This window comes from Carassius auratus, chromosome 41 (genome assembly GCF_003368295.1).
Source record: "Carassius auratus strain Wakin chromosome 41, ASM336829v1, whole genome shotgun sequence".
NCBI classification, from domain to species: domain Eukaryota; kingdom Metazoa; phylum Chordata; class Actinopteri; order Cypriniformes; family Cyprinidae; genus Carassius; species Carassius auratus.
Window position 1 is genome coordinate 8951861 of NC_039283.1, and position 22393 is coordinate 8974253.

Sequence of the window (22393 nt, forward strand, 5' to 3'; positions counted from 1 at the left end):
AAAACCATACTGCTGTTCACAAAGAATATTTTGCTTATCTACATAACTGATAATCTTTTATGGAATATCGTCTCCAGGATCTTGGGAAACTGTGAATTTTAACCTTTTTACTATGATTTCTTTGTTTTTATTTTTACTGATTTAAACACTTTTTTTATTACTGTAAAAACTGGTAGATGGTGAGATATATCAGTAATTCAAACTCCACTTATTATTTCACTTTCTAGACCATTAGTGAATATGTTGTCAATCAGAGTTGCACTGGATTTTTTTATTTGAGTTGGTCTTGTTATAGATGGATACAAGCATAAACTGTATGGTATGAATCAATTCTGTAAAAGTGTTTTGTTTTTGAGGATTGAGCAGATCAATATTAAAATCCCCACAGACAAAGACCATTTTACTACTTATATCCTCATACAAATCAATCTTTATTTCCTGAAACTTTTCAAAACAAGACCCTGGTTTTCGATACACACAGCTTATTATGGCATTTTTTTGATTTTTAAATCTCAATTTCCACCGTGACACATTCCATGATGTTTATCAAGAATTAAACACTTACTACTGACCATTTAACTTCCCAACTTTGTGCATTTTTACTTTCTCAATTAAACTAATTCTGTATGATTTATAAGTGTTTTGAAAAATGGGGACATGGGTTATGCCCTCATAAGTCACCCTCTCCTTGTAATACCTGTGTCATACCCATGTCATTATACAGAGTTGTGTCCTGATATGACACAAAAACAAGAGTGCGCGCACGCACACACACACACACACACACACACTCACACTCACGCATGCACGCACACACACACACACAAACACACACATCCACACGTTCTGCTCCAAACGCCACCACCAGGTACTAGAACTAGCCTCCCTGCTCAGAAGCCTAACACTAGAGAAAACAAGCCTGATTGGAGACATTTGGCATTCCTAAATAACCAATAATAAACAAGACTCAGATGAAAGTCAATTGTCACTTAAGGAAAAAAAATACAAAAGCAGAGAGTTTATAAAAATAAACTACAAAATAAGCAAAATCAAACACAGCAAGAAACAAATCAATAAAGAAACCATACAATAAACAAGACAAATCATACAATGGCACAACCAAACAAAACAATACACAAACAGTATAAAGAAACCACACAAACACGCTTACAGAAAGCTGGTAATTCTAGGATGTGATGTCAGGCCGAAGCACACAGCCCAACACGTACAGTGTTATCAGCAGCACCATGTTCTGATAGGCTGTCGTTCTAAACACAGGGGAGGGAACTTACCCAGTCTGCCACACATGCAATGTACATTCATTGTTTATTCTGTATTGCATTATGTATTTTAACAATGTTATTCAATTATTATTAATTAACCAATCATTATTGCCTTGTTGTTTTTATATCAAGCATTTTATGGCATTTTAAAAGATTGTTCGCTTAGGTCTGTTTTATTACCACAAAAAATATTATCTGAATACTTCGTAAATTATTATTTGAAGCCATTGGAGGATTGAAGCAACAGTTATTTTGTAGTAACCATTCTTACAAGAACATGTCAAAATCCAAAGTTTAACAGGATTATAAAAGTACCTTAAAGTGATGCACGGGCCTCATCTGGGCTTTTTTCTTTTTCTCATCTTGGCGCCAAAAAGTTATCATAAGTTGCAGACAGCTGTAGACATGAGGTGAGAGCAAGCGCAGATGCGGGAATGACGCTTCGCCTGTCTGTCTACACTGTAAAACAAATTTTTTTGAATTATGTTTATATGTTCATGTTTACTTGCTTATTTACATATACGTATATGTTAACATACACATTAAATGTTTTATTCTTTTTTTTTTGAGCAACTGGGATGGTGCCCCTAAACCAAGGATTAGATTTGTAAGGGTTGTGATGTCCATGTTTTTGTTGAAGGAATTATAAAGGCTAGCATTTCTATCCTAAAATGGTGGCCAAAATGTAAAGATTAAGTGGATATTTGAATTAAATATTTGGTCAATATTAAAAAAAAAAGATTTGATCGTCCTGTTAACTGTCACTGGCCCATCGGTGGGACACTTGCGATTACATGTTTAAACAGTAATATCTTAGTCAGAACCTAAAGTAATCTTGACAAAATATATATAATTGGAAAGCTTAAAGACTGTAGTTTTGATATTTGGTGACTGATCTTTTAAATATTATACAGAGCAACTGTCATTTATTAATATGCAAGAAGAGTACTCAGAGTCAGAGAGTGCGTTCTGAGCTTTACTTTGAAATAGTGATGCATAGATGAAATCATGGAAAAACTGTAAAAATTTCTATTTTTGATGCATTGTGAACTATAACACAAGTCCAGGGTTCTCGTAGCATGACTTTTATCTGTTTTTTGAGGTTAAATTGAAATCAAATACTGCCATACTGACACTTACTATTTCTGAGTGCGATGTGTACTTCATAAGTATTGAGGAAAGAATGGAAAAACAGGTCACTCAAACCATTTATGGAAATGAAGGTGCCCTTAAATGGTCACTAATGGGGTTTGATGGTGGGGTTCTCTGGAGTCTAAGGGTATTTTTGGGGCCTGGAGAAGTTTTGTCATGCCCTGACATCTGTGCTTTCGTCAGATTCTTATAAATATCTAAATGGGTAAAGTCTAATCTCACTGTAATCAACACAAACTGGGCTATAATAATTTGTGAAATGTATGTATGTACATTATTGTATTTTTGAGAAATAAAAATATTATGCGTGGTTAGTGTAAAACTAAAAATGTTAAAATCACTTGAATTGGGCAATAAAACACATACAGAACAATGGTTCCCGTGACTTTTGAGAACTGGATCTTGTACAACCTGGTCTCACAGGATTCCGTGAAATGTCCACGGGCCCTTAACTCATAATCCATGAAGCCACCATGGAATTGCCCCAAATTCTGTGACGCGGCCACGGATATAACTCAATGACACTGACCTTCCGTGGTCCACACACGGATACCCGTTTCAATGACGGAGGACAGAACTCGCTCAACGGATGTGCTTTCTCATTTAGAAACGCAACATTTGACATATTTGTTTCTAATGATGTTAACCTGACAGATATTGTAGTTATTGCATTGTCCTGTCATCATAAAAATTAAAAATTGTTTCAGTTAGCCTAACCAAAGTCCTGTGATGGCACCACGGACCTCAACAACCTGACCTCACTCATATCCTCACCTAAATATGTGTTTAAAACGCCATCAAACTGGATTCTATGATGACAGGACAAGACAAAATGTCAAGTTAATTGCATGCCATTGCAACACAGTCGACATAAAGCTTTTAAGGTTCCGATCAAGCCAGCAACATTACACCATCCAGTGAGTGAGGTCAGGTTGTTGAGGTCCGTGGTGCCATCACGGGACTTTGGTTAGGCTAACTGAAACAAACTCAGAAGGTCAGTGTCATTGATTTGCATTGGAGTTATGTCCGTGGCCGCGTGACGGAATTTGGGGCAATTCCGTGATGGCATCATGGATTATGAGTTAAGGGCCCGTGGACATTTCACGGAATCCTGTGAGACCAGGTTGACACAAAACATGGACAAATACATGAGTTTAAACTGATTTTGGTAGCTGATACAACACCAACATTGACGACGCAGTGTTGTTTAATTATTGATTTGTTTCCCCTATTCTTTCCTTTCCCCCTGTATTTTAGTAGAGTGTGCTATGAAACTCTTTTATTTGTCAACACCCATCAGAAATCATACTGTGTGTATTTGGTTGCATAAACTCAACACACTACGGAAAATAACTCTTATTTAATACTGGCGAGTCAGCTTTATACGCACAAGCTTTGGATGTGACTGTGAGGGCACATAATACAGCCTTTAGAGCGCCTGAGTACCAAATGGCTTAAAATTCTTAAAAAGGTGTTCAAATTATTATACATTTTTGTGACAATGCAACAATGACCCGATTAATCAAGTGACAGTTCTGTTAGCTGTCCTGAAATATGAGTGAGTCTTGTATCGCAGCGTGCAGGTCACTTATGTGCTGATGAGAAGCGTGCTCTGAGAGAGGTCATGGATTCAAATGACTGATTTAATCTTAGACTTTGTGTGGATTTATTTTATTATTCAAACCTACAAGCTATGTTGAATAAATGCAGGAATTTCCCTCATTCTAAACTTGAAAGATTCAAGATTTATTAAAACCATGCGACACATAGCCCCTCTCAGAAAAGTTTTTAGGGCTGGAAATTGTTGTTTTAAAATCACATGGCATTTTCATGTTATTCATGACCTTACAGACCCTGTAAAAGCAACTGATGCACGCTCTTAATCACTTAAACTGGTCCACCAATCTGATTGCGTGAGTGCTCCGTTACCTCTCTCTTCTGTAATCGCGTGCCGGATCCATTGCCCCGCTTTGTTCCGGTACCTCGCAATTTACAAATTAAGCACTGGTCCTTCCCCAAGGTTTTGTGCTCGGTCTAAAATAACCATAGCATTACCCTTATCGGCTGGCTTGATTACTATCTCCGTGTTGTGATATAATTCTTAAAGGCCTTTGCTTTCACCCGGGGTCAAATTGGGGGTCACACCCATTGTAACTTTTTGAAGGCAAAATTGTCAGCTCTAATGATTTTGTCAATTTCTTTAATCTTCAATCAGAGGGGTGAGTGAACAGTACTTTGGTTCTTTGGTTTTTCGTGACTTCAAAAAATGTTTCTAGCTTGAGTCTATTATTTTAAGACATTTTAAAATCTATATTCTGTAATATAGATATAAATATAATGTATTTTTTCCTGTCTGTTTTCTTTTTTCTTTATTATATTTAAAAGCCTTTGTTACATGTAAGCTATCTGAGACTTGTTATAGCACTTGTACATCATTGCTCTTTTGTTGTTTTTGATTGCTTCCATTATCCTCATACACTGTTTGTGACGGATTGAGAGACAATAGAGTTGACATTTGGAGTCACCAACTTTGCAAAAACCCAACAAAACACGTTGTGAGAGTCCAAAAGCATTCACTGTGCAATGAAGCCTGGGAACGGCTTCACCGGGAATGCCGTCACGTGATGTGAATTTAGCCCGTGGGGGAAAACGTTGCCTTGGTGCCAACTGAAATACATGGGGCAATCATGCGGAAAAGTTGCTGTGACATTTTCTGTTCCGCCAATAATCTTACAAATTATGAATTAAAGTTCTGCATCCTTCCTAATAAATGTGGCGGCTTATGACTAGAGGTACACTAAAAATGTATTAGCGCCCCCGACTACGCCACCCCGGGGCCTCTTTCTGGGGATATGCCCTTAACAAGAGCAAGGCTCAGAGGTTCATTATATCAGAGTCAGGTATCAGACATGGGTTGAGTGTAAAACAAAAGCAAAAACTACTTTCTCCTTAATGAGAAAAATATTTAATTTTAACACGACAACACCAATATATCAAAAGAGTCTACACACAAACACTCACTTCAGAATGGGGCGCCTTGGCAGAAGTGATGCAGTAATCATACGTGCACAATCACGCCACACGTCACTGTGAGCACAGCACTCGAGCGAAACAAACCCACCACCGCAATCGGGAAGAGACGCTAATCTTCTGGAACTAGCTGCCCCAATTCTGAAAGTAAGAGAAACAAAACGTAACAAAAACACACGTAGTAAACCAATCATATCCACAACATTAAACAGAAACCCAGACGATCTAAAACAATTTTAAAAGAGTTCACCACATCAGTTTGGCTCGTCGAATCAAGAGAGTAACAGAGTTAATGATGCTCGTCAGTTCAACAGAGCAGACAAACTCATACAATCCCGTCTCACTTTAGATCCTGAAAACAGGATATAATCACGCTGACAAATCTGATGATGTGGAAATCGGCAGCAAAAACAATGCAGACAGCACAAGGAACATCCACATAGAGGTTTAGATGATCCCAGAGCCCACTGTAACGTCCCTTTGCATGTTGGCCCGCACCGTAAATATAAAAATATAACAAAATATGAATTTGGCCAGCCCGGCTACTAGCAATCATATGTTCCTTAACGGTTAAAACATACCTGTAGTGCGATCCACACGGCACCAAAACTGCTGTGTACTAAACACGCATCAAATCAACGGCATCCCACAAAGTTCCCCTGTCCAAAAGTACACTCACCTAAAGGATTATTAGGAACACATGTTCAATTTCTCATTAATGCAATTATCTAATCAACCAATCACATGGCAGTTGCTTCAATGCATTTAGGAGTGTGGATCTGGTCAAGACAATCTCCTGAACTCCAAACAATGTCAGAATGGGAAAGAAAGGTGATTTAAAGCAATTTTGAGCGAGGCATGGTTGTTGGTGCCAGACGAGTCGGTCTGAGTATTTCACAATCTGCTCAATTACTGGGATTTTCAGGCTACAACATAATTTCAATTTATTTATTTAAATGGGACAGTGCATATTCATGAACGTACAATCAAAGTTGAACGTAAATACGCCAGATTTAGCGCAATGCTAATTTCCATCCGTAGTCCCAAACATAAACAAATACAAACCAAAAAAAACAAACAAGACAATATACATATCAACAAATATACATATATAGCTAAATCAACAATAAAAGTTCCTAAATCTTATTTTACTTATTATAATATCAATTTCAAAATGCATAAATGCCTGTACATATAGATCCCAAAGTGTTTATTATAAATATACAAATAAAACTACCTATCAAATTTGACCTGCATACTTAATGATTACATTTTTGATTATTATTCAGCCATCTTTTAAGATGTTTCTTAAATGAAACAAAAGTGGGGCTCTCTCTTATTATGGTTGGTATACTATTCCAATTTATGCAGCCTTTAATAAAGAGGACATTTTGTGCAAACGAAGATTTTCTAAATAGTACTTCACAATCACCCCGGGTAAATGATCTAGTCTTCATCTCGCTATTTCTCTTTATAATAAAATCACTCAGGGTTGGTGGGGCGATTCCATTAATAGATTTATAAATAAGACAGCTATTTTAATTTTTTTTTTAAGATTTTAGAAATGTAGTAGTTGATACTTCTCAAGAATTAGACAAAGGTGAAATGACTGTGAAGCAGAAGACCCCAGCGGGTACAACTCATCTCCACTACAAATAGGAAAAAGAGGCTACAATTTGCACGAGCTCACCAAAATTGGACAGTTGAATACTGGAAAAATGTTGCCTGGTCTAATGAGTCTCATCATGCCTTGTTACCACTGTGCAGGCTGCTGGTGGTGTAATGGTGTGGGGGTTGTTTTCTTAGGCCCCTCCGTGCCAATTGGGCATTGTTTAAATGCCACAGCCTACCTGAGCATTGTTTCTGACCATGTCCATCCCTTTATGACCACCATGTACCCATCCTCTGATGGCTACTTCCAGCAGGATAATGCACCATGTCACAAAGCTTGAATCATTTCAAAATCGGTTTCTTGAACATGACAATGAGTTCACTGTATGGGTTCTCACACAGTAGTAGACTAAAGACTTTGGTACGTGTAGTAATTTAGCTAAAAAAAAAAAAAAATTACCCGCTAGGAATCATTTGAAACTCCTGTATAGACATAACACTATTGCTGATTAGAAAATTGTTGAAACTAAATGTTTATTTATTTATTTAGAAGTCATCTTGTGTGTTTCGAGAGCTGGTTCATGGTTGAGCTAATGATGTAGATGTGTTGTGTTTACAGTATGTTTACTTTTAATGTCTACGGTTAAATATTATATTGAATCTATCCTCAAAGAAACAAAAAGAATTTTGCAAGCATGTACACTTGTGGCACACAAAATAATCTGTTCTATAACATTGGTTACTTTCACTTTCATTTTAGCGTGATTTCTGGGTGGAGTGTGTCAATTCACAGTCGAAGGGAATTGTATTTAAAGGGAGCGTGTCATACCTGAATCAGAAGCGTCATCCGTATGTTTGCACATGAGGGTAGCCCGTATGAGTGATAGTTTATGGTGGAAAGACGGCTGTGTGTCAATCTGCTGTTTCATGGGTATGATGTCTGGTGCGTGACTGAAGCATTGCACTTCCAGACCAACTTCCATGGGCAGTGCTGAAGACAAGAAAAAAACTGCTTATCCACCTATCTTGATGTCTGGTGACCCGCGATACTCATTGGTGCCTTCAATACCTGCAAACGTGCGTGACGCGGTCGGTTTCTGGCACGGGCACGGATTCCGGAGAGAGACCGCTAGTGGGAACGTGTGGTCATTTCTTATTTTGTTTTATTATTTTTTTGTCCATTTTGTTTTTCTGTGTTATGATTTTGAATATATGAAAGAAATAAATATCCTGATGACCTTTAGTCTGGGATTATTATTATTTGTTGTGTAACAGGTGGCTATTTTTCTGCTATCCTGGGTAAAGATAATTTTTGACAGATTTAATCCTGTCTGGCGCCAGAAGGTTTTTTTTTCCCCCCATTTAAAATGGTTATTTTACTTTGGGGGCGGCTACAACCATTATAGAGTGGCGCCCGAACAGGGACATGAATTGAAACCTGCTTGAACACTTGAAACTTGAGCTTTTGACAATCCCTGTGAACTATTGAACACTTTTGAGGAAAAAAAAAAACACACCTCTGAAACATTGTGATTTGAAAACTTTATATATATATATATATATATATATATATATATATATATATATATATATATATATATATATATATATATATATATATATATTTTTTTTTTTTTTTTTTTTTTTTTTTTTTTTTTTTTTTGAAAATTAGTGAAACAATGAAATTGTCTGAATTAATCTTGAAAATTGTTTTATTTTGTGTGTATACTGTGAACGCTAAATGAACAATTAGAGGTGTTCTCTCTAAGGAGTCACAGTAATTGATAATTGTTTGAATAGTGGAAAATAGTGAAAGCGACTTCCTTTGAATACTTATTGTTTTTGATTTACTTGGTGTTTGTGGGATAATACTGATTGAACAGTTGTGAAATGTTGTATTTTGTTGTTTAGTATAAATATTTCAGGGACAAACAAACTGAAACACATCTCATTTACTGATATTTATTGGTTTTCACACTCAACATTCTTGCACTCAATCACAGCAATCATGGCACATACCCCTCCCTCCCAATCTACTTGTGTGGAAATTGAGCCTCCACCAGACATCTCAACTCCAGTATGGCCGCCTGCACTGCAACCGGGGATGCCTCTGGAACCACCTCCATGTGCTCCGGTGTTCTACCATACCCCACTCAGCCCTGTTCATCCTGGAACCCATGTGCACATGTCCTCTCCTGCTCTGGCTGGGAGCACTCCAGTACAAACTCTCACCTGGGCAACACAAGGGGATAACATGCAACTTTGCACCTCTTCTGAAGGTGGAACTCATTCATCAGTGGCACAACATGAACTGCCCAACATTCTACCAACTCCTGGAAGGCAAATACAAGAATCACTGCTCGGGTACAAGGGAACTGGGATACCTTGTTTGACTTAATGGCAAGACAAGAAACAAGAGTGAATGAACTTACCCAGGAAGTGAAAGATACCTCTTCTCAGCACCAGAGCCAGATTGCTGATCTTGCTGCAAAAGTGGAGGATAACAAAAATCAAGTTTTAACCCTGTTTACTACCACTAAGCAACAGGAGGAGACTGAAGCAGATAACCTGACTAAAGCAATGAAGTTAATGATCACGGAAGAACTCCAGAAGGTGGAATCTACCTTGGTTTCTGAACTACGATTCATGGTTGATCAACTCCAAGTAGAGGTTCAGCAGGACATCAAAGCTGTTCAAAACACTTTCCAAACAAGCCATTATAAGATAACTTCACAACTCCAACAATGTGTTACTCAAACTGATCAATGTCTCACTGGTTTCAAAGGGTTGAAAAGTGAAGTGGAGAAAGGATTTCAAAGTGTTAAAAAAAGTGCAGATCAACAAAAGTTAAGCGTCTTGACGCCACCAGGTCCCAGCACTATCAGTATTTCATCCCAGCCATCTCCTTCTGCTCCAGTGACTCCTTCAACTTCTTCAACCCCTCCGTTAACATCTGTGGTTAAAAGTGACCATATTAAATTAACCTTCCCCACATTTGGAAGGCCTTCAGATGATGCAGACCCCCTATTGTACCTAACCAAATGTCAGGATTTTTTGGCTATACATCCCCTGACAGATGCAGACATCCTGGCTACCTTCCGTACTGTCTTGTACGGAACAGCACGAGACTGGTGGGAAGTCAGACAGTCCACCATAACCACCTGGAATGAGTTTGAGACTGCATTTTTATCTGCTTTCCTTTCGGAGGATTATGAGGATGAACTGGCTGAACGTGTCCGTACTAGGATTCAAAGAGACACAGAATCCATTAGAGGCTTCGCGTTTTCTTACAGAGCTCTCTGTAAAAGATGGAAGGCAGATTTTACAGAGGGTGAGATTGTGAAGATGATACTTAAGAATATTAAGCCATACCTTGCCAGTCAATTGCGTAGCAGAGTAAATACTGTGGAAGAGCTGGTAAAATTAGGACATCAACTGGAAAGAGATTATGAGCAACAGCTTCGTTATGATTGTGGTCGAATGGGCCCTAAGCATCAAGCCACATCACAAAGACCCTACTCAAACCAACCTACTGAGAAAATCCCAGTTCAGTGCTGGAGATGTAGAGGACAGCATCCACCAGGAAAATGTCCACATTATACCTCTCCCCAGTCACCTCAGACGTCTGGTCCACAGTATTCCACCAGCGGCAAACAACCTCATCACCCCAAGTCAGGTGGTCATCCGTCCAACAACTCTGTTGCTGCAACAAGAAGTCATAAGTCACAATCAGCAACCAAGAAAACCTCCTCCTCACTTACAAGCTCTAATGAACGTGTAGCGGTACCTCAACAACTAGTTGTTCCCCTTTGTATCGATGCCTGGTCAGGTAAAGCCATTGTGGACACTGGACACTCATCCATGAGAATCTCATGAGGCAGCTTACATCCCCCGACCAGCTGCAACCATGGTGCCATGGTCCTCTTTATCTGGCGAATGGAAAAGCAGAGATTCCGTTAGGATGGCTGAATACCACCATTAATTTACATGGCCAAGCATTTACCTTACCTACTGCTGTACTTTCATCCCAAGCTCTAGCCTATGCTGTAGTCTTGGGGTTGGACTTTATTTTCTTCAGTGGGCTGCAACTCAATGTCATTGATCAAAAATATTCCTTCAAGCTGGATCCTTCAAAAGAGTACCCCTTTCAACCAGGAAATCCAAGTGTGTCAAATGTAAGTCCCCAAAAAGATAGATGTCAATTTAAGGAAGCCACACAAAACCTTTCCTTATTAACTTCTGTGCCCCCTCCATCATCACCATTGCAAATTCAACACCCGGACGGTATTGATGAAAAGACATTGATAAAAAATGCTGTGGACGCTGCTCATTTACCCTTTGATGAAAAGCTACAGTTACTCCAAATCCTGAACGAAAGCCCTCAGGTGTGTACTCTCCGTACTGGACGTACTGTGGTTCTCCAACACAGCATCTATGCCACCAGCCAAGTCCCCATTAAACAACGGCCATACCGTTTGTCCCCCCTCAAGCAAATTGCCCTGGAGGAGCAACTTGATGAGATGTTGATGCAAGGAATAGTTGAACCATCCCACTCTGCTTGGGCATCACCGGTGGTCTTAGTACCCAAGAAATTCTGGAATCCCTCTCTGGGGCAGCCATCTTCTCTACAATCGATCTAAACAGTGGATATTGGCAGGTGACCATGGACCCCAACAGCAAAACCAAGACAGCCTTTATCACTCCTGCAGGTCTCTATCAATTTAATGTTATGCCGTTTGGTCTCAAAAATGCGCCCGCAACTTTTCAGAGGCTCATGGAGACAGTTCTGGGAGAACTAAGGAGAAAAATATGCTTTGTGTACATCGATGACATCATTGTGTACTCACCTTCAATAACTCAGCATTTCCACGACCTCCAGACTGTCCTCCATAGACTAGGAACTGCTGGTCTCACCATAAACTTAAAAAAAATTCTGTCTTCAAGAACTCTCCTTCCTAGGACATGTTGAAAGTGTCAAAGGCATTTCAGCAGACCCGTGTAAGACTGAAGCCATTCATACCTATCCTGTGCCTACGAACTTGAAGGAAGTTCAGCGGTTCCTCGGGTTAGCAGGGTGGTATCACCGTTTCGTTCCAAATTTTTCAAAAATTACTGAACCCCTCAACGCACTAAAAAAGAAGGGACATAGTTTTCAATGGTCAATTCAGTGTCAGCAAGCTTTTGAACAGCTAAAGTCTTGTCTCACCTCACCTCCCATTCTGGGCCATCCCGATCTTCAGCGGCCATTCATTGTTTACACCGATGCCAGTGACATCGGCCTGGGTGCCATATTAGCACAACGGAGGGATGTAGGCAGAGAGGAGGTTATAGCCTATGCAAGTCGAACATTAACTGGGGCCGAACTCAATTATACTGCAACGGAGAAGGAATGCCTTGCAGTCATCTGGGTCCTGGAAAAGTGGCAACATTACCTGGAGCACAAGCTTTTTACAGTTGTTACCGACCATGCTGCACTGCAATGGGTCATGAACTCCACGAAAACCACCAGCCGCCTCATTCGTTGGGTCCTGCGATTGCAGAAATTCGATTTTGTTATTGAGTACCGAAAAGGGAAGCTAAATGTAGCTCCGGATGCTCTATCCAGATCTTCGGTTACCCCAGGATGTAACTTGTACACCAGCAGAAAAGACCTAGCCCTGCCTGTATCAGATGTTGTCCTGTGGGTCAAACAGCACAAAGACCCCGAAGTTACAAAATTATTGCAAGCGGTTGCAGATAATTGTGCCAGTCTGAACGACCAGTACGACATAATTGAGGACAGATTGTATCGCAAAGCATACCTGACAAATAACCAACTGCATTACAGAATCTACATTCCCAGCAGTCTCCGATCCACCCTTCTCCAGTACTATCACTCCACTCCCATCTGTGGCCATGGAGGAATCTACAAGACCTATAAGCGACTCCAGGAAGTAGCATTTTGGCCAGGCATGTGGTCAGCGGTGAAACAGCATGTGAGGACCTGTGTTAAATGTCAAACTCTGAAAAGTGATAACAGGAAGCCCGCTGGAAAACTACAGCAAATCACAACAAGCCGCCCAAACCAAATGCTAGGAGTCGACCTCATGGGTCCGTTGCCACGTAGCACAACTCAAAAGGAATACCTGCTGGTCTTTGTTGATTATTATTCTCGATGGGTGGAGTTGTTCCCTATTCGGAGTGCCACAGCAAAGAATGTTGCCTCCATCTTCAGAAAAGACATCCTGACACGTTGGGGCGTACCAGACTTCGTTCTCTCAGACAAAGGCACTCAGTTTGTTTCATCTGTTTTCAGAGAATTATGTGAGAACTGGAGTGTTATTCCCAAATTAACTACCGCCTATCATCCCCAAACCAACATGACAGAAAGAGTTAATCGAAATCTCAAGAGCATGATGGCAGCCTATGTGGACGACAACCATCAGAGGTGGGACCAGTTCTTACCAGAATTCAGATTCGCCCTTAATTCAGCCGTTCAAGAGACCACTGGAATAACCCCAGCCGAACTCCAGCTGGGTAGGAAACTCCAAAGTCCAATGGACAAAATACTCTCTGGCCCTAATCTAACCCCAGATGCTGCCTCTTATGATGTAGTTCATCATCTTCATCATCTGCAAACTCAAGCGAAAGAAAACAGCAAGAGAGCCAAAATGAGACAATTGAGGAACTATAACAAAAATAGGAGAGATGTAACATTCAAAAGCAAGGATCGAGTATGGTTGCGTGACTTTCCCCAGTCTAATGCACAGCGTAAATTTAGCGCAAAACTAGCCCAAAAATGGAGAGGTCCTTACCGCATTATCAAGCAGCTGGGTCCGTTGAACTATCAAATAGCCCTGGAAGACACTGGAGAAGACGTACGTACAGCACATGTTTGCAACATAAAAATGTGTTATCCAACAGCGGCAGAACTGGAGATACAAGAAAAGAAAAAACTCCTGGATATATTTCAAGAATCCTCAGATGACGAAGATTTTCTAGGATTTTCTCTCTCCTAAACAACCATAGGTTGTTTTCTACTGGGGGGGGGGAGAGTGTGGCAAACAAAATAATCTGTTCTATAACATTGGTTACTTTCACTTTCATTTTAGCGTGATTTCTGGGTGGAGTGTGTCAATTCACAGTCGAAGGGAATTGTATTTAAAGGGAGCGTGTCATACCTGAATCAGAAGCGTCATCCGTATGTTTGCACATGAGGGTAGCCCGTATGAGTGATAGTTTATGGTGGAAAGACGGCTGTGTGTCAATCTGCTGTTTCATGGGTATGATGTCTGGTGCATGACTGAAGCATTGCACTTCCAGACCAACTTCCATGGGCAGTGCTGAAGACAAGAAAAAAAACTGCTTATCCACCTATCTTGATGTCTGGTGACCCGCGATACTCATTGGTGCCTTCAATACCTGCAAACGTGCGTGACGCGGTCGGTTTCTGGCACGGGCACGGATTCCGGAGAGAGACCGCTAGTGGGAACGTGTGGTCATTTCTTATTTTGTTTTATTATTTTTTTTGTCCATTTTGTTTTTCTGTGTTATGATTTTGAACATATGAAAGAAATAAATATCCTGATGACCTTTAGTCTGGGATTATTATTATTTGTTGTGTAAAAGGTGGTTATTTTTCTGCTATCCTGGGTAAAGATAATTTTTGACAGGTTGAATCCTGTCTGGTGCCCGAAGGTTTTTTTTTCCCCCCATTTAAAATGGTTATTTTACTTTGGGGGCGGCTACCACCGTTATACACTCTTAAAGTATTCCTATGTATATATATATATATATATATATATATATATATATATATATATATATATATATATATATATATATTTGTTATTATAGATTTTTTTGTGTGTGTGTGTGTAATTCTGTACAAAAAAAAAAAAAAAAATAGAAATAGAAGCTGCACATTTGAAAGGAATTCATTGTCTATATCAGCAGCTATCAATATTATATGTTCATCATTTAGAAAGAAGAAATATATAAATAGACGGATAACTTGAATCATTGAAGCGGCTCATGTAGTGGTCCTGTGGTGTCTCCCTGTGGTCCTGCTAGGCAGTTTGACTTGGGCTACATTAATATTAAAAGTGCTGCAATTTGCTTCTGTATATGTTTTTGAGAAGCTATATCTATTTTATTATTATTATTATTATTATTATTATTATTATTATTATTATTATGTATTTATTTATTTACTGTGAATTGTGAAAATAAAAAATAAAAAATTTAGGACTTTAGTTTTAATTAGTTTGTATTTATTTATAGTTGGGTCTGTGAGTAAGGATCCTCACTCTCTGTGGAGGGTCAGAGAGCTCTCGGATTTCATCAAAAATATCTTTATTTGTGTTCAGAAGATGAAAGAAGGATTTACAGGTTTGAGAATGATTAATGAATGACATAACTCTCTAATAATGTAGAGGCGAACTCGTACTCTCACCTGATGGAGGGAGTGGTGAAGATCATCCCGTTCGATCAGTGCTCGTCTCCAGACGTCTACGGGTCAGAGGTCAGGTCAGGGATGCTGTGTGCAGGAAGTGAGCTCTGTGTGGACGCCTGTCAGGTCAGACCACACACACCTTTCGTCATGCTATGTTATTTATTACGCTTATTGGATTGCAGATTTAGATTTTATGTAACATAAGTCTAATAATGTTTCTGGACCTAGATCGTGATAGTAATATGTAATAATAATGTAGTAATAAGGAATGTCTTTTTTCAAGAAATACCTTAATTTCACTATTACTGCTGTATTAATAATAATAATAATATATATATAATGTAATTCGTATTGTTTTAGGCTAATATTAATATAATTATTACTAATATATGCATTCATATACAATATTTAGTAAATGCTCTAATACCCATGGAAGCATGTTTCTGCCACTGAATAAAGCATAAAAAGGGAAACTGCAACATTTTTCATATTCTGTTATTCTGACATTAGAACTCACAATTGATATATATATATATATATATATATATATATATATATATATATATATATATATATATATGTATTTTTTTCCTCTGTGGCAGAAACATGCTTCCATCCACGTGAGTATTACTGTAGAATAAGTGAGGTGTTTGTTGTGTCAGATGTGTTGATGTGTGTGTGATGTGTTCAGGGTGACTCGGGCGGTCCGTTAGCGTGCGAGTGTGACGGCGTGAGCTTCCTCTACGGGATCATCAGCTGGGGAGACGGATGCGGACGCTCGGGGAAGCCTGGCGTTTACACCCTCGTGCCCAAATATTCAGACTGGATCAACAGCGTCATCAAAACATCCAGAAAAACCTCCCCAAAAACTTCAGCCAATAGAAAGACGATAAACATCTGTATCGGGAGTCAATGCAGGAGATAAAACAACTGTGACTTTACTGTTAATGTGTTCATGACGTCACACTGACGGACGTGTGTTTTACTGCCAGCCTGTCGTATTTATATTAACAAGCAATATGGGGACATGTACACTGGAGTGGGAAGTGTTTGCTATTATTATTATTATTATTATTATTATTATTATTATTATTATTATTATTTTGCGTATCTGTACATTTTGATTGCTGTGAAATAAATGTCTTTAATCTGCATTAAAATATAAAAATAGTTTTTTTTACAGTGTTTGAGTGAATATTGGAAAGGTCATGATTAACATATAAAGCCTTGGAAGTGAATAAACAGATGCAGGTTTGATGCGACAGTTTGCTGTTAAATCCTAGTTTAACACCATCATTTGAACAGTATATTAGTCAACTATTATAACCTTTAATTAAGTGCATTCCTTTCAATTTAATTCAAACAGGTCTCTGTGTTGAATTTTTTTTCTGACATTTGAATGGAAAAGTAATGCATAACGAATATGTATTATTATCTATCATATTTGAACACATTATTAAAATTTCTGACATTATATATTATCATTGTTCTGGGCTGCCTTAATGCTTAATGCTGGGCTACATAAATGCTCTCTCATTATAGGCTCCTCTTGGAAAACACAGCTGTGTTTAAATGCACATCAGAATGAGTGAAGGCTCTCTGTAATTGATTGATTCTGCCTTAGATGAGCAGGAAAATCCCTTTCACACAATTATTTGCTAACGTAGGTTATTCGTTCAATTTAAGGCATGTTGTAGGCATTATTTTTTGTTTAATAAACACAATCACTGGAATATAAAAACACCTAGTATCAATAATTTTTATTTGACTATCGATACTTTCGATACTGCATCAGTATCGATATATCAATACTTCAGGATCGATTCGCCCATTCCTCCTGGAAACATTATAATACAAGTTTAACACATGTACAGTCTTTAGTCTGAACTTAAAGGGATAGTTCACCATAAAATTTAACTTTGTCATCATTTACTCTCCGTCAAGTTGTTCCTAACCTTTGTGAGTTTCTTTCTTCTGTTGAGCACAAAATAATATATTATGAAGAATGTTGGTAACCGTTGACGGTAGCCATTTACTTCCATAGAGGGAGCAAAGTGTGGACGTCAGTGTCTACCATCAAGTGTTTGGTAACATTCTCCAAATCATCTTCTTTCATAAATGATGACAGATTTTTCATTTTGGGTTGAACTATTTCATTAATTTATGATATACAACAAAGTCTTAAAACACAAACAAAAATAATTTTACATTAGCAAAATAAGTAAAAGTGACAACGACAATAGAAATAGCAAAGTAAACCAGTAGAATGTGAAGTGTAATGTTACTGTGTTGCATTCTGGGAATCTGAGTGCATTATGTGAATGCTATATCTGTAAAAATACAAGAGTTTTTGTGAAACACAGACAGTCGTTATGATGCTGCATCATAAGCCCCTTTCACACTGCACGTCGGACCCGCAATATTTCTGGAACATTGCTGGGTCGTCTTCTGTGTGAAAGCAACCACGTCCCGGGACTGATTACCGAATTGATCCCGGGTCAGGGACCTAGTAACATTGCGGGGTTCGACCCGGGACGAGCGCTGTGTGAACAAAAGCCAGATGTAATTCCGTATCGAAGTGATGACACACGTTATCGCGCGGCTGTTTTGAAGGAAGATCAACGTTCGCAACGAAAACACATGTGCAAACAGTAATGAAGCAGAGATCAGTTAGTTCCTCACTTTCCGCGCTGACGCCGAGATCGTTTGCTTCAGTGAAAGTACAACACTTCTTGATCATTGTGAGGTCGTTGTGGACTGTTGTAATTAAATAGATTTAGGAAATATAACCATGATGTATGATATTTGATATTTCAAGCTAGCAAACAACATTCTCTGAACTTTCCGTCAAGGTTCGCTAAAAGTAAACAGCAATTGTTTTTCCATTAATATAATGTGTTATCTGGTTTTTGTACTGTTCTTAAAACATTAGCACAAAAATGTGCATTATATCATTCACGAAACATTTCTGAAATGACATTCATCTAAGAAGTTTTATTTTTGGAACATTCTGAAAATATAAAAAAATAACTGATGGAGTGTTCCTTTAACATTTGCATAACAAAAACTGTGTTTTTGAAACATTTAAATGAACTAAATATTTTGAACATTCATAAATAGAACATTCAAAAGTATAATTTCAGAACATAAAAAAGTAAGAATTACATGTATCCTATTTGGAGAAATATACTGTATAAGAAAGATAAAACACTATGAAAGTTATTTTTCATGGAACACTTTGGATGATGAAGGATGACGCTTGTTTCTTCATGATGTGTAGGCTATATAATGTAGGAAACAGGTTTGTGTTTGAGGGAGGAGCTGTGGTTACTGTGAGTATGCCAATAAAACAAGGAAAGATTTTTGATACAAAGCAATATCAAGGAGAGAAGTTTTGCTAGTTATCGTGATCAGTCGGCTTCTTCTGTTAGATCCCAGGAGCCAGTCTGTGAGTTGCTTAATGACATGTAAAGTTTGTTAAATCTTTAACTGCTAAAAGCTTTTGAGACTTTAAAGCTGAAAAAAAAGGTAACAACCTAGTAAAATTTTTTAATATGAATTTGTTGTTTTTAAAAACATTGAATATTTCACTGTGTATCCTCCTCTGAAACCCTCCACCTCCCCCAGCTCCACCTGTCTAGACCGAAACATGCTAAAACTTTTCCAAGAGTTTATTACTGAAATATGGTCATATACTATTATACTAGCATTCCTTGTATTGCTCGGCAGTTGTTATAAGCATTGGTAAATAAATGTAGAGCCAGATTTCAGAAATGCTCGCTTTGCTCAGTTTGTGGAGTAAGATGATTTATTATGCTCTGAATTGTTGTATTGGTTTGTGATGACAGAATTCAGAACAGCTGATTTGTTTACTTGATTAAATGTGGTTGTGTGTGTGTGTGGTCACAGCTGACAGTGTGTGTGCAATGGCGCCCCCAGAAAATGTTAACGGGGTGGCCAAATGAGACCACAGTAAAATTTAGGCTTGCACATTAAAATAAAGAAAAAAATAAAATAAATAAGGGTTTGCAATATAGACAAAAAGTTATATCTCTGTGAGTTCTAGGATTTTATCGATAACGATAATTGGACTATTTTGCTGAGTCTTATTGTGCTGATATCTTATTTTTAATTGTGCTGACACCTGATTTTTTTTTTTTTTTTTTTACCCTTACACAATTGCTTCTAAAAGTGTGCACCATCTTTTAAGGCAAATACTTGAATTTGGGCTGTTACCAAGCAAATGCAATCAGTATCAACAAAATTGATCTTTGCAATGCAGATAAAACAGAAGCTGCATCTGAAGTGCACTTTAGATGTTTTTACACACTGTGTAATGCAGCTCCGTGGAACATGGAATACTTTAACCTGCAGTTACAAATGAATAAATAATGTTTTGAAATTTTAAAGATAAAACATTGAAAACTGATGTTTGAAATTATTTAAAAAATGAAAAGGTTCCATAAAATGTGAAATTAAATAGGTGGCAGCGAGTCACTGTTAATAAGTGAGTCATTGCGATTGAACCGAATCTTTTAAATAGTTGATTCATTCAGGAATGAAACACTTTAATGTTGCTCAGAGACGCAAAACTGTGGCTGCAGCAGGTGCTGCACTTTTTTCTTAAATTATTGTGAATTTACATTCTGCATTTAAATTAATAGTACCCACTGAAAATAGTCCTGGGGTGGCCACAGGGGTGGGCCCTTGGGGGCTCCACTGTGTGTGTGGTTGTTTAGTCTCAGCTGGTTTTGGGTGATCTTGTTTGTAGAGTGACGGATGTCTTTGCTCAGTGACCTCCACCTCATCAAACTTCATCAGATTCCTAGAAGGAGAAAGTCAGACATCAATCACATCCTTCTAGAAACTGACACAATACCAGCTGGAAGCACAGCATGACATCCATTCAGAGAATGTTCATCAGTTATTTGAATAATTTAGAAAAAGCATATAATAATATATGACTAAAATTATGTAACAAAACTTAAATGTAAAAACTATGTTTTTTTTTTTTTTTAAACTAATAAAAATAACAAAACCAATCAATTAATTGATTACAGAATGATACATAATAAAATAGTCTAATTCAAAATATATATAAAAAATATAATATTATATCAGTGATGACAAAACAGACAGATCAAAATGTAATTGTGTCTCCTGAGTCAGTTTTATGTTACAGATTTTTTTAAGTAACTCCCCGTGCGCCGCAGCATAAATGGCTGCCCACTGCTCCGGGTGTGTGCTCACAGTGTGTGTGTGTGTTCACTGCTCTGTGTGTGTGCATTTCGGATGGGTTAAATGCAGAGCACAATTTCTGAGTATGGGTCACCATACTTGGCTGAATGTCACTTCACTAAAGTAAAAGTTTACACAAAAATAGAGAATCTGTCCTTATTTATTAACTCTTATATATTTGTGAGTCTTATTTAGTGTAATTTGTACACTGATAAACTACATTTGTCAAAGCTTCAATCAAGAGAAGTTTTGGGCAAGAGCAGGCAGCGTTCAGGCTGTGTGTTTTCCCTGCCAGCAAAAAAAAAAAAAAAAGGTAGTGACACACGCAGTTTGTGTGTTGTCTGCTTGAGAGTGAAGCACGCAGTATCAGCTTTCTCTGAGGAGATTGATGTGGAAGGCGATGATGAGCTCGCCAGTTGCACAAGCATCAGTTACACAAGTAATATTATAATAAGCATCATTAATGAGGAGGGGTGCTCGTGCAGTCGGCTGATTGTGCTTTTCTCGCTGTTAAGCGCTCCACTTTCGCCGGGCACGCTCCAAGGAGTTTGTCCATGCATGCAATCTTGCGGTTGTGGTCGCGCTGCTGCTGAGGTACGGCAGCACCAGCGATCGCAGGAATCAAATATGATCTGGCGAACGGATTTGAGACGGCTCGTCCTATCTCCACCCGTGTTCACTAGTTCTAGAGCTCGTTCTCGAGGCTTGAAAGCCAGCGCTGCGGTTTCTTTGCCCTCTGAGCTTGATATTGTCTGTGTGACTGAGTGGCGAAAAAGAAAAGAAAAAGACATGCGCGCTGCCGAGACATCAGACGTATTACATTTTTTCAGAATCCAGTTCTGGTGGGCCCCAAGCAGACTCTGGTGAACAGAAGTAGACTCTCTCTGAGGACGGAGGACATCGAGGTGGTTCCTCCTTGGGTTGCAGAGTCCGGGTCCTACAGCCGGTACTTCACTGTTCTGAGGAAGGATGTGGTGTTGTGTCCTTTTTTAGATCTGCGCTTTTTCAACCGCTCAGTCAGGGGACTGAAGTTCAGCACACTTTTACAGGCCAAGTCAGAGGACTGGTGTGTCACAATCTATCAAAAAGATGCACTTATCTTCATCCTTCTTCATCTGAAGTTCCTGAGAGCAGATAATGGTTCAGCATTGAGGTGTCTTTCTCGTCACATGAAAGATATTGGATTAAGACTTAATGCCAAGAAAAGTGTGCTTTCTCCAGTACAGAGAACCACTTATCTGAGCGTGGTGTAGGATGGTATATGTGTTCGGTATGTAGACATGCGCAGTACGTGTTGATTTTAAAGGCAAGCATGAACAAACACAACAATGGCAGAGTACATGGTACTGTTGTTGCTGCTCAACACTTCTTCAGCAAAGAGTGGATTTACTTCACCAATATTACAACCAACAGATGCATCATATACAACATATAATCTTCATTTCCCCACAGGTACTGTTCACTAACAAGGAGACAGTACCAACTACTGGCCTGGCATACGTAATACAACATTTTTGGCCTTTTTTTTGCAGATATCTGAAATGCAAATCGCTTTGAAAATGTTGTTGTGTATAAGTGAAAACTTTTAAAAACGCAATGAAAGAACGTTTCAGTATTTGACTACATTGTTGTTGTGTAAACATAG

The 22393-nt window shown here is 38.6% G+C and overlaps 1 protein-coding gene across 1 annotated transcript; it reads left to right on the forward strand.

Moving 5' to 3' along the window:
* The first annotated feature begins 15387 nt into the window (after nucleotides 1-15387).
* Nucleotides 15388-16874, forward strand: LOC113060042 (hepatocyte growth factor activator-like). Its single transcript, XM_026228830.1, has 2 exons — nucleotides 15388-15633; nucleotides 16202-16874. The coding sequence occupies exons 1-2, from the start codon at nucleotides 15514-15516 to the stop codon at nucleotides 16433-16435; spliced, it is 354 nt and encodes a 117-aa protein (XP_026084615.1). The 5' UTR covers nucleotides 15388-15513; the 3' UTR covers nucleotides 16436-16874.
* The last annotated feature ends 5519 nt before the right edge of the window (nucleotides 16875-22393 follow it).

Coding starts and splice junctions, on each gene's coding strand:
- LOC113060042 (XM_026228830.1), top strand. CDS start 15,514: ATGGAGGGAGTGGTGAAGATCATCCCGTTCGATCAGTGCTCGTCTCCA. Junction 15,634..16,201: donor TCTGTGTGGACGCCTGTCAG/GTCAGACCACAC, acceptor TGATGTGTTCAG/GGTGACTCGGGCGGTCCGTT.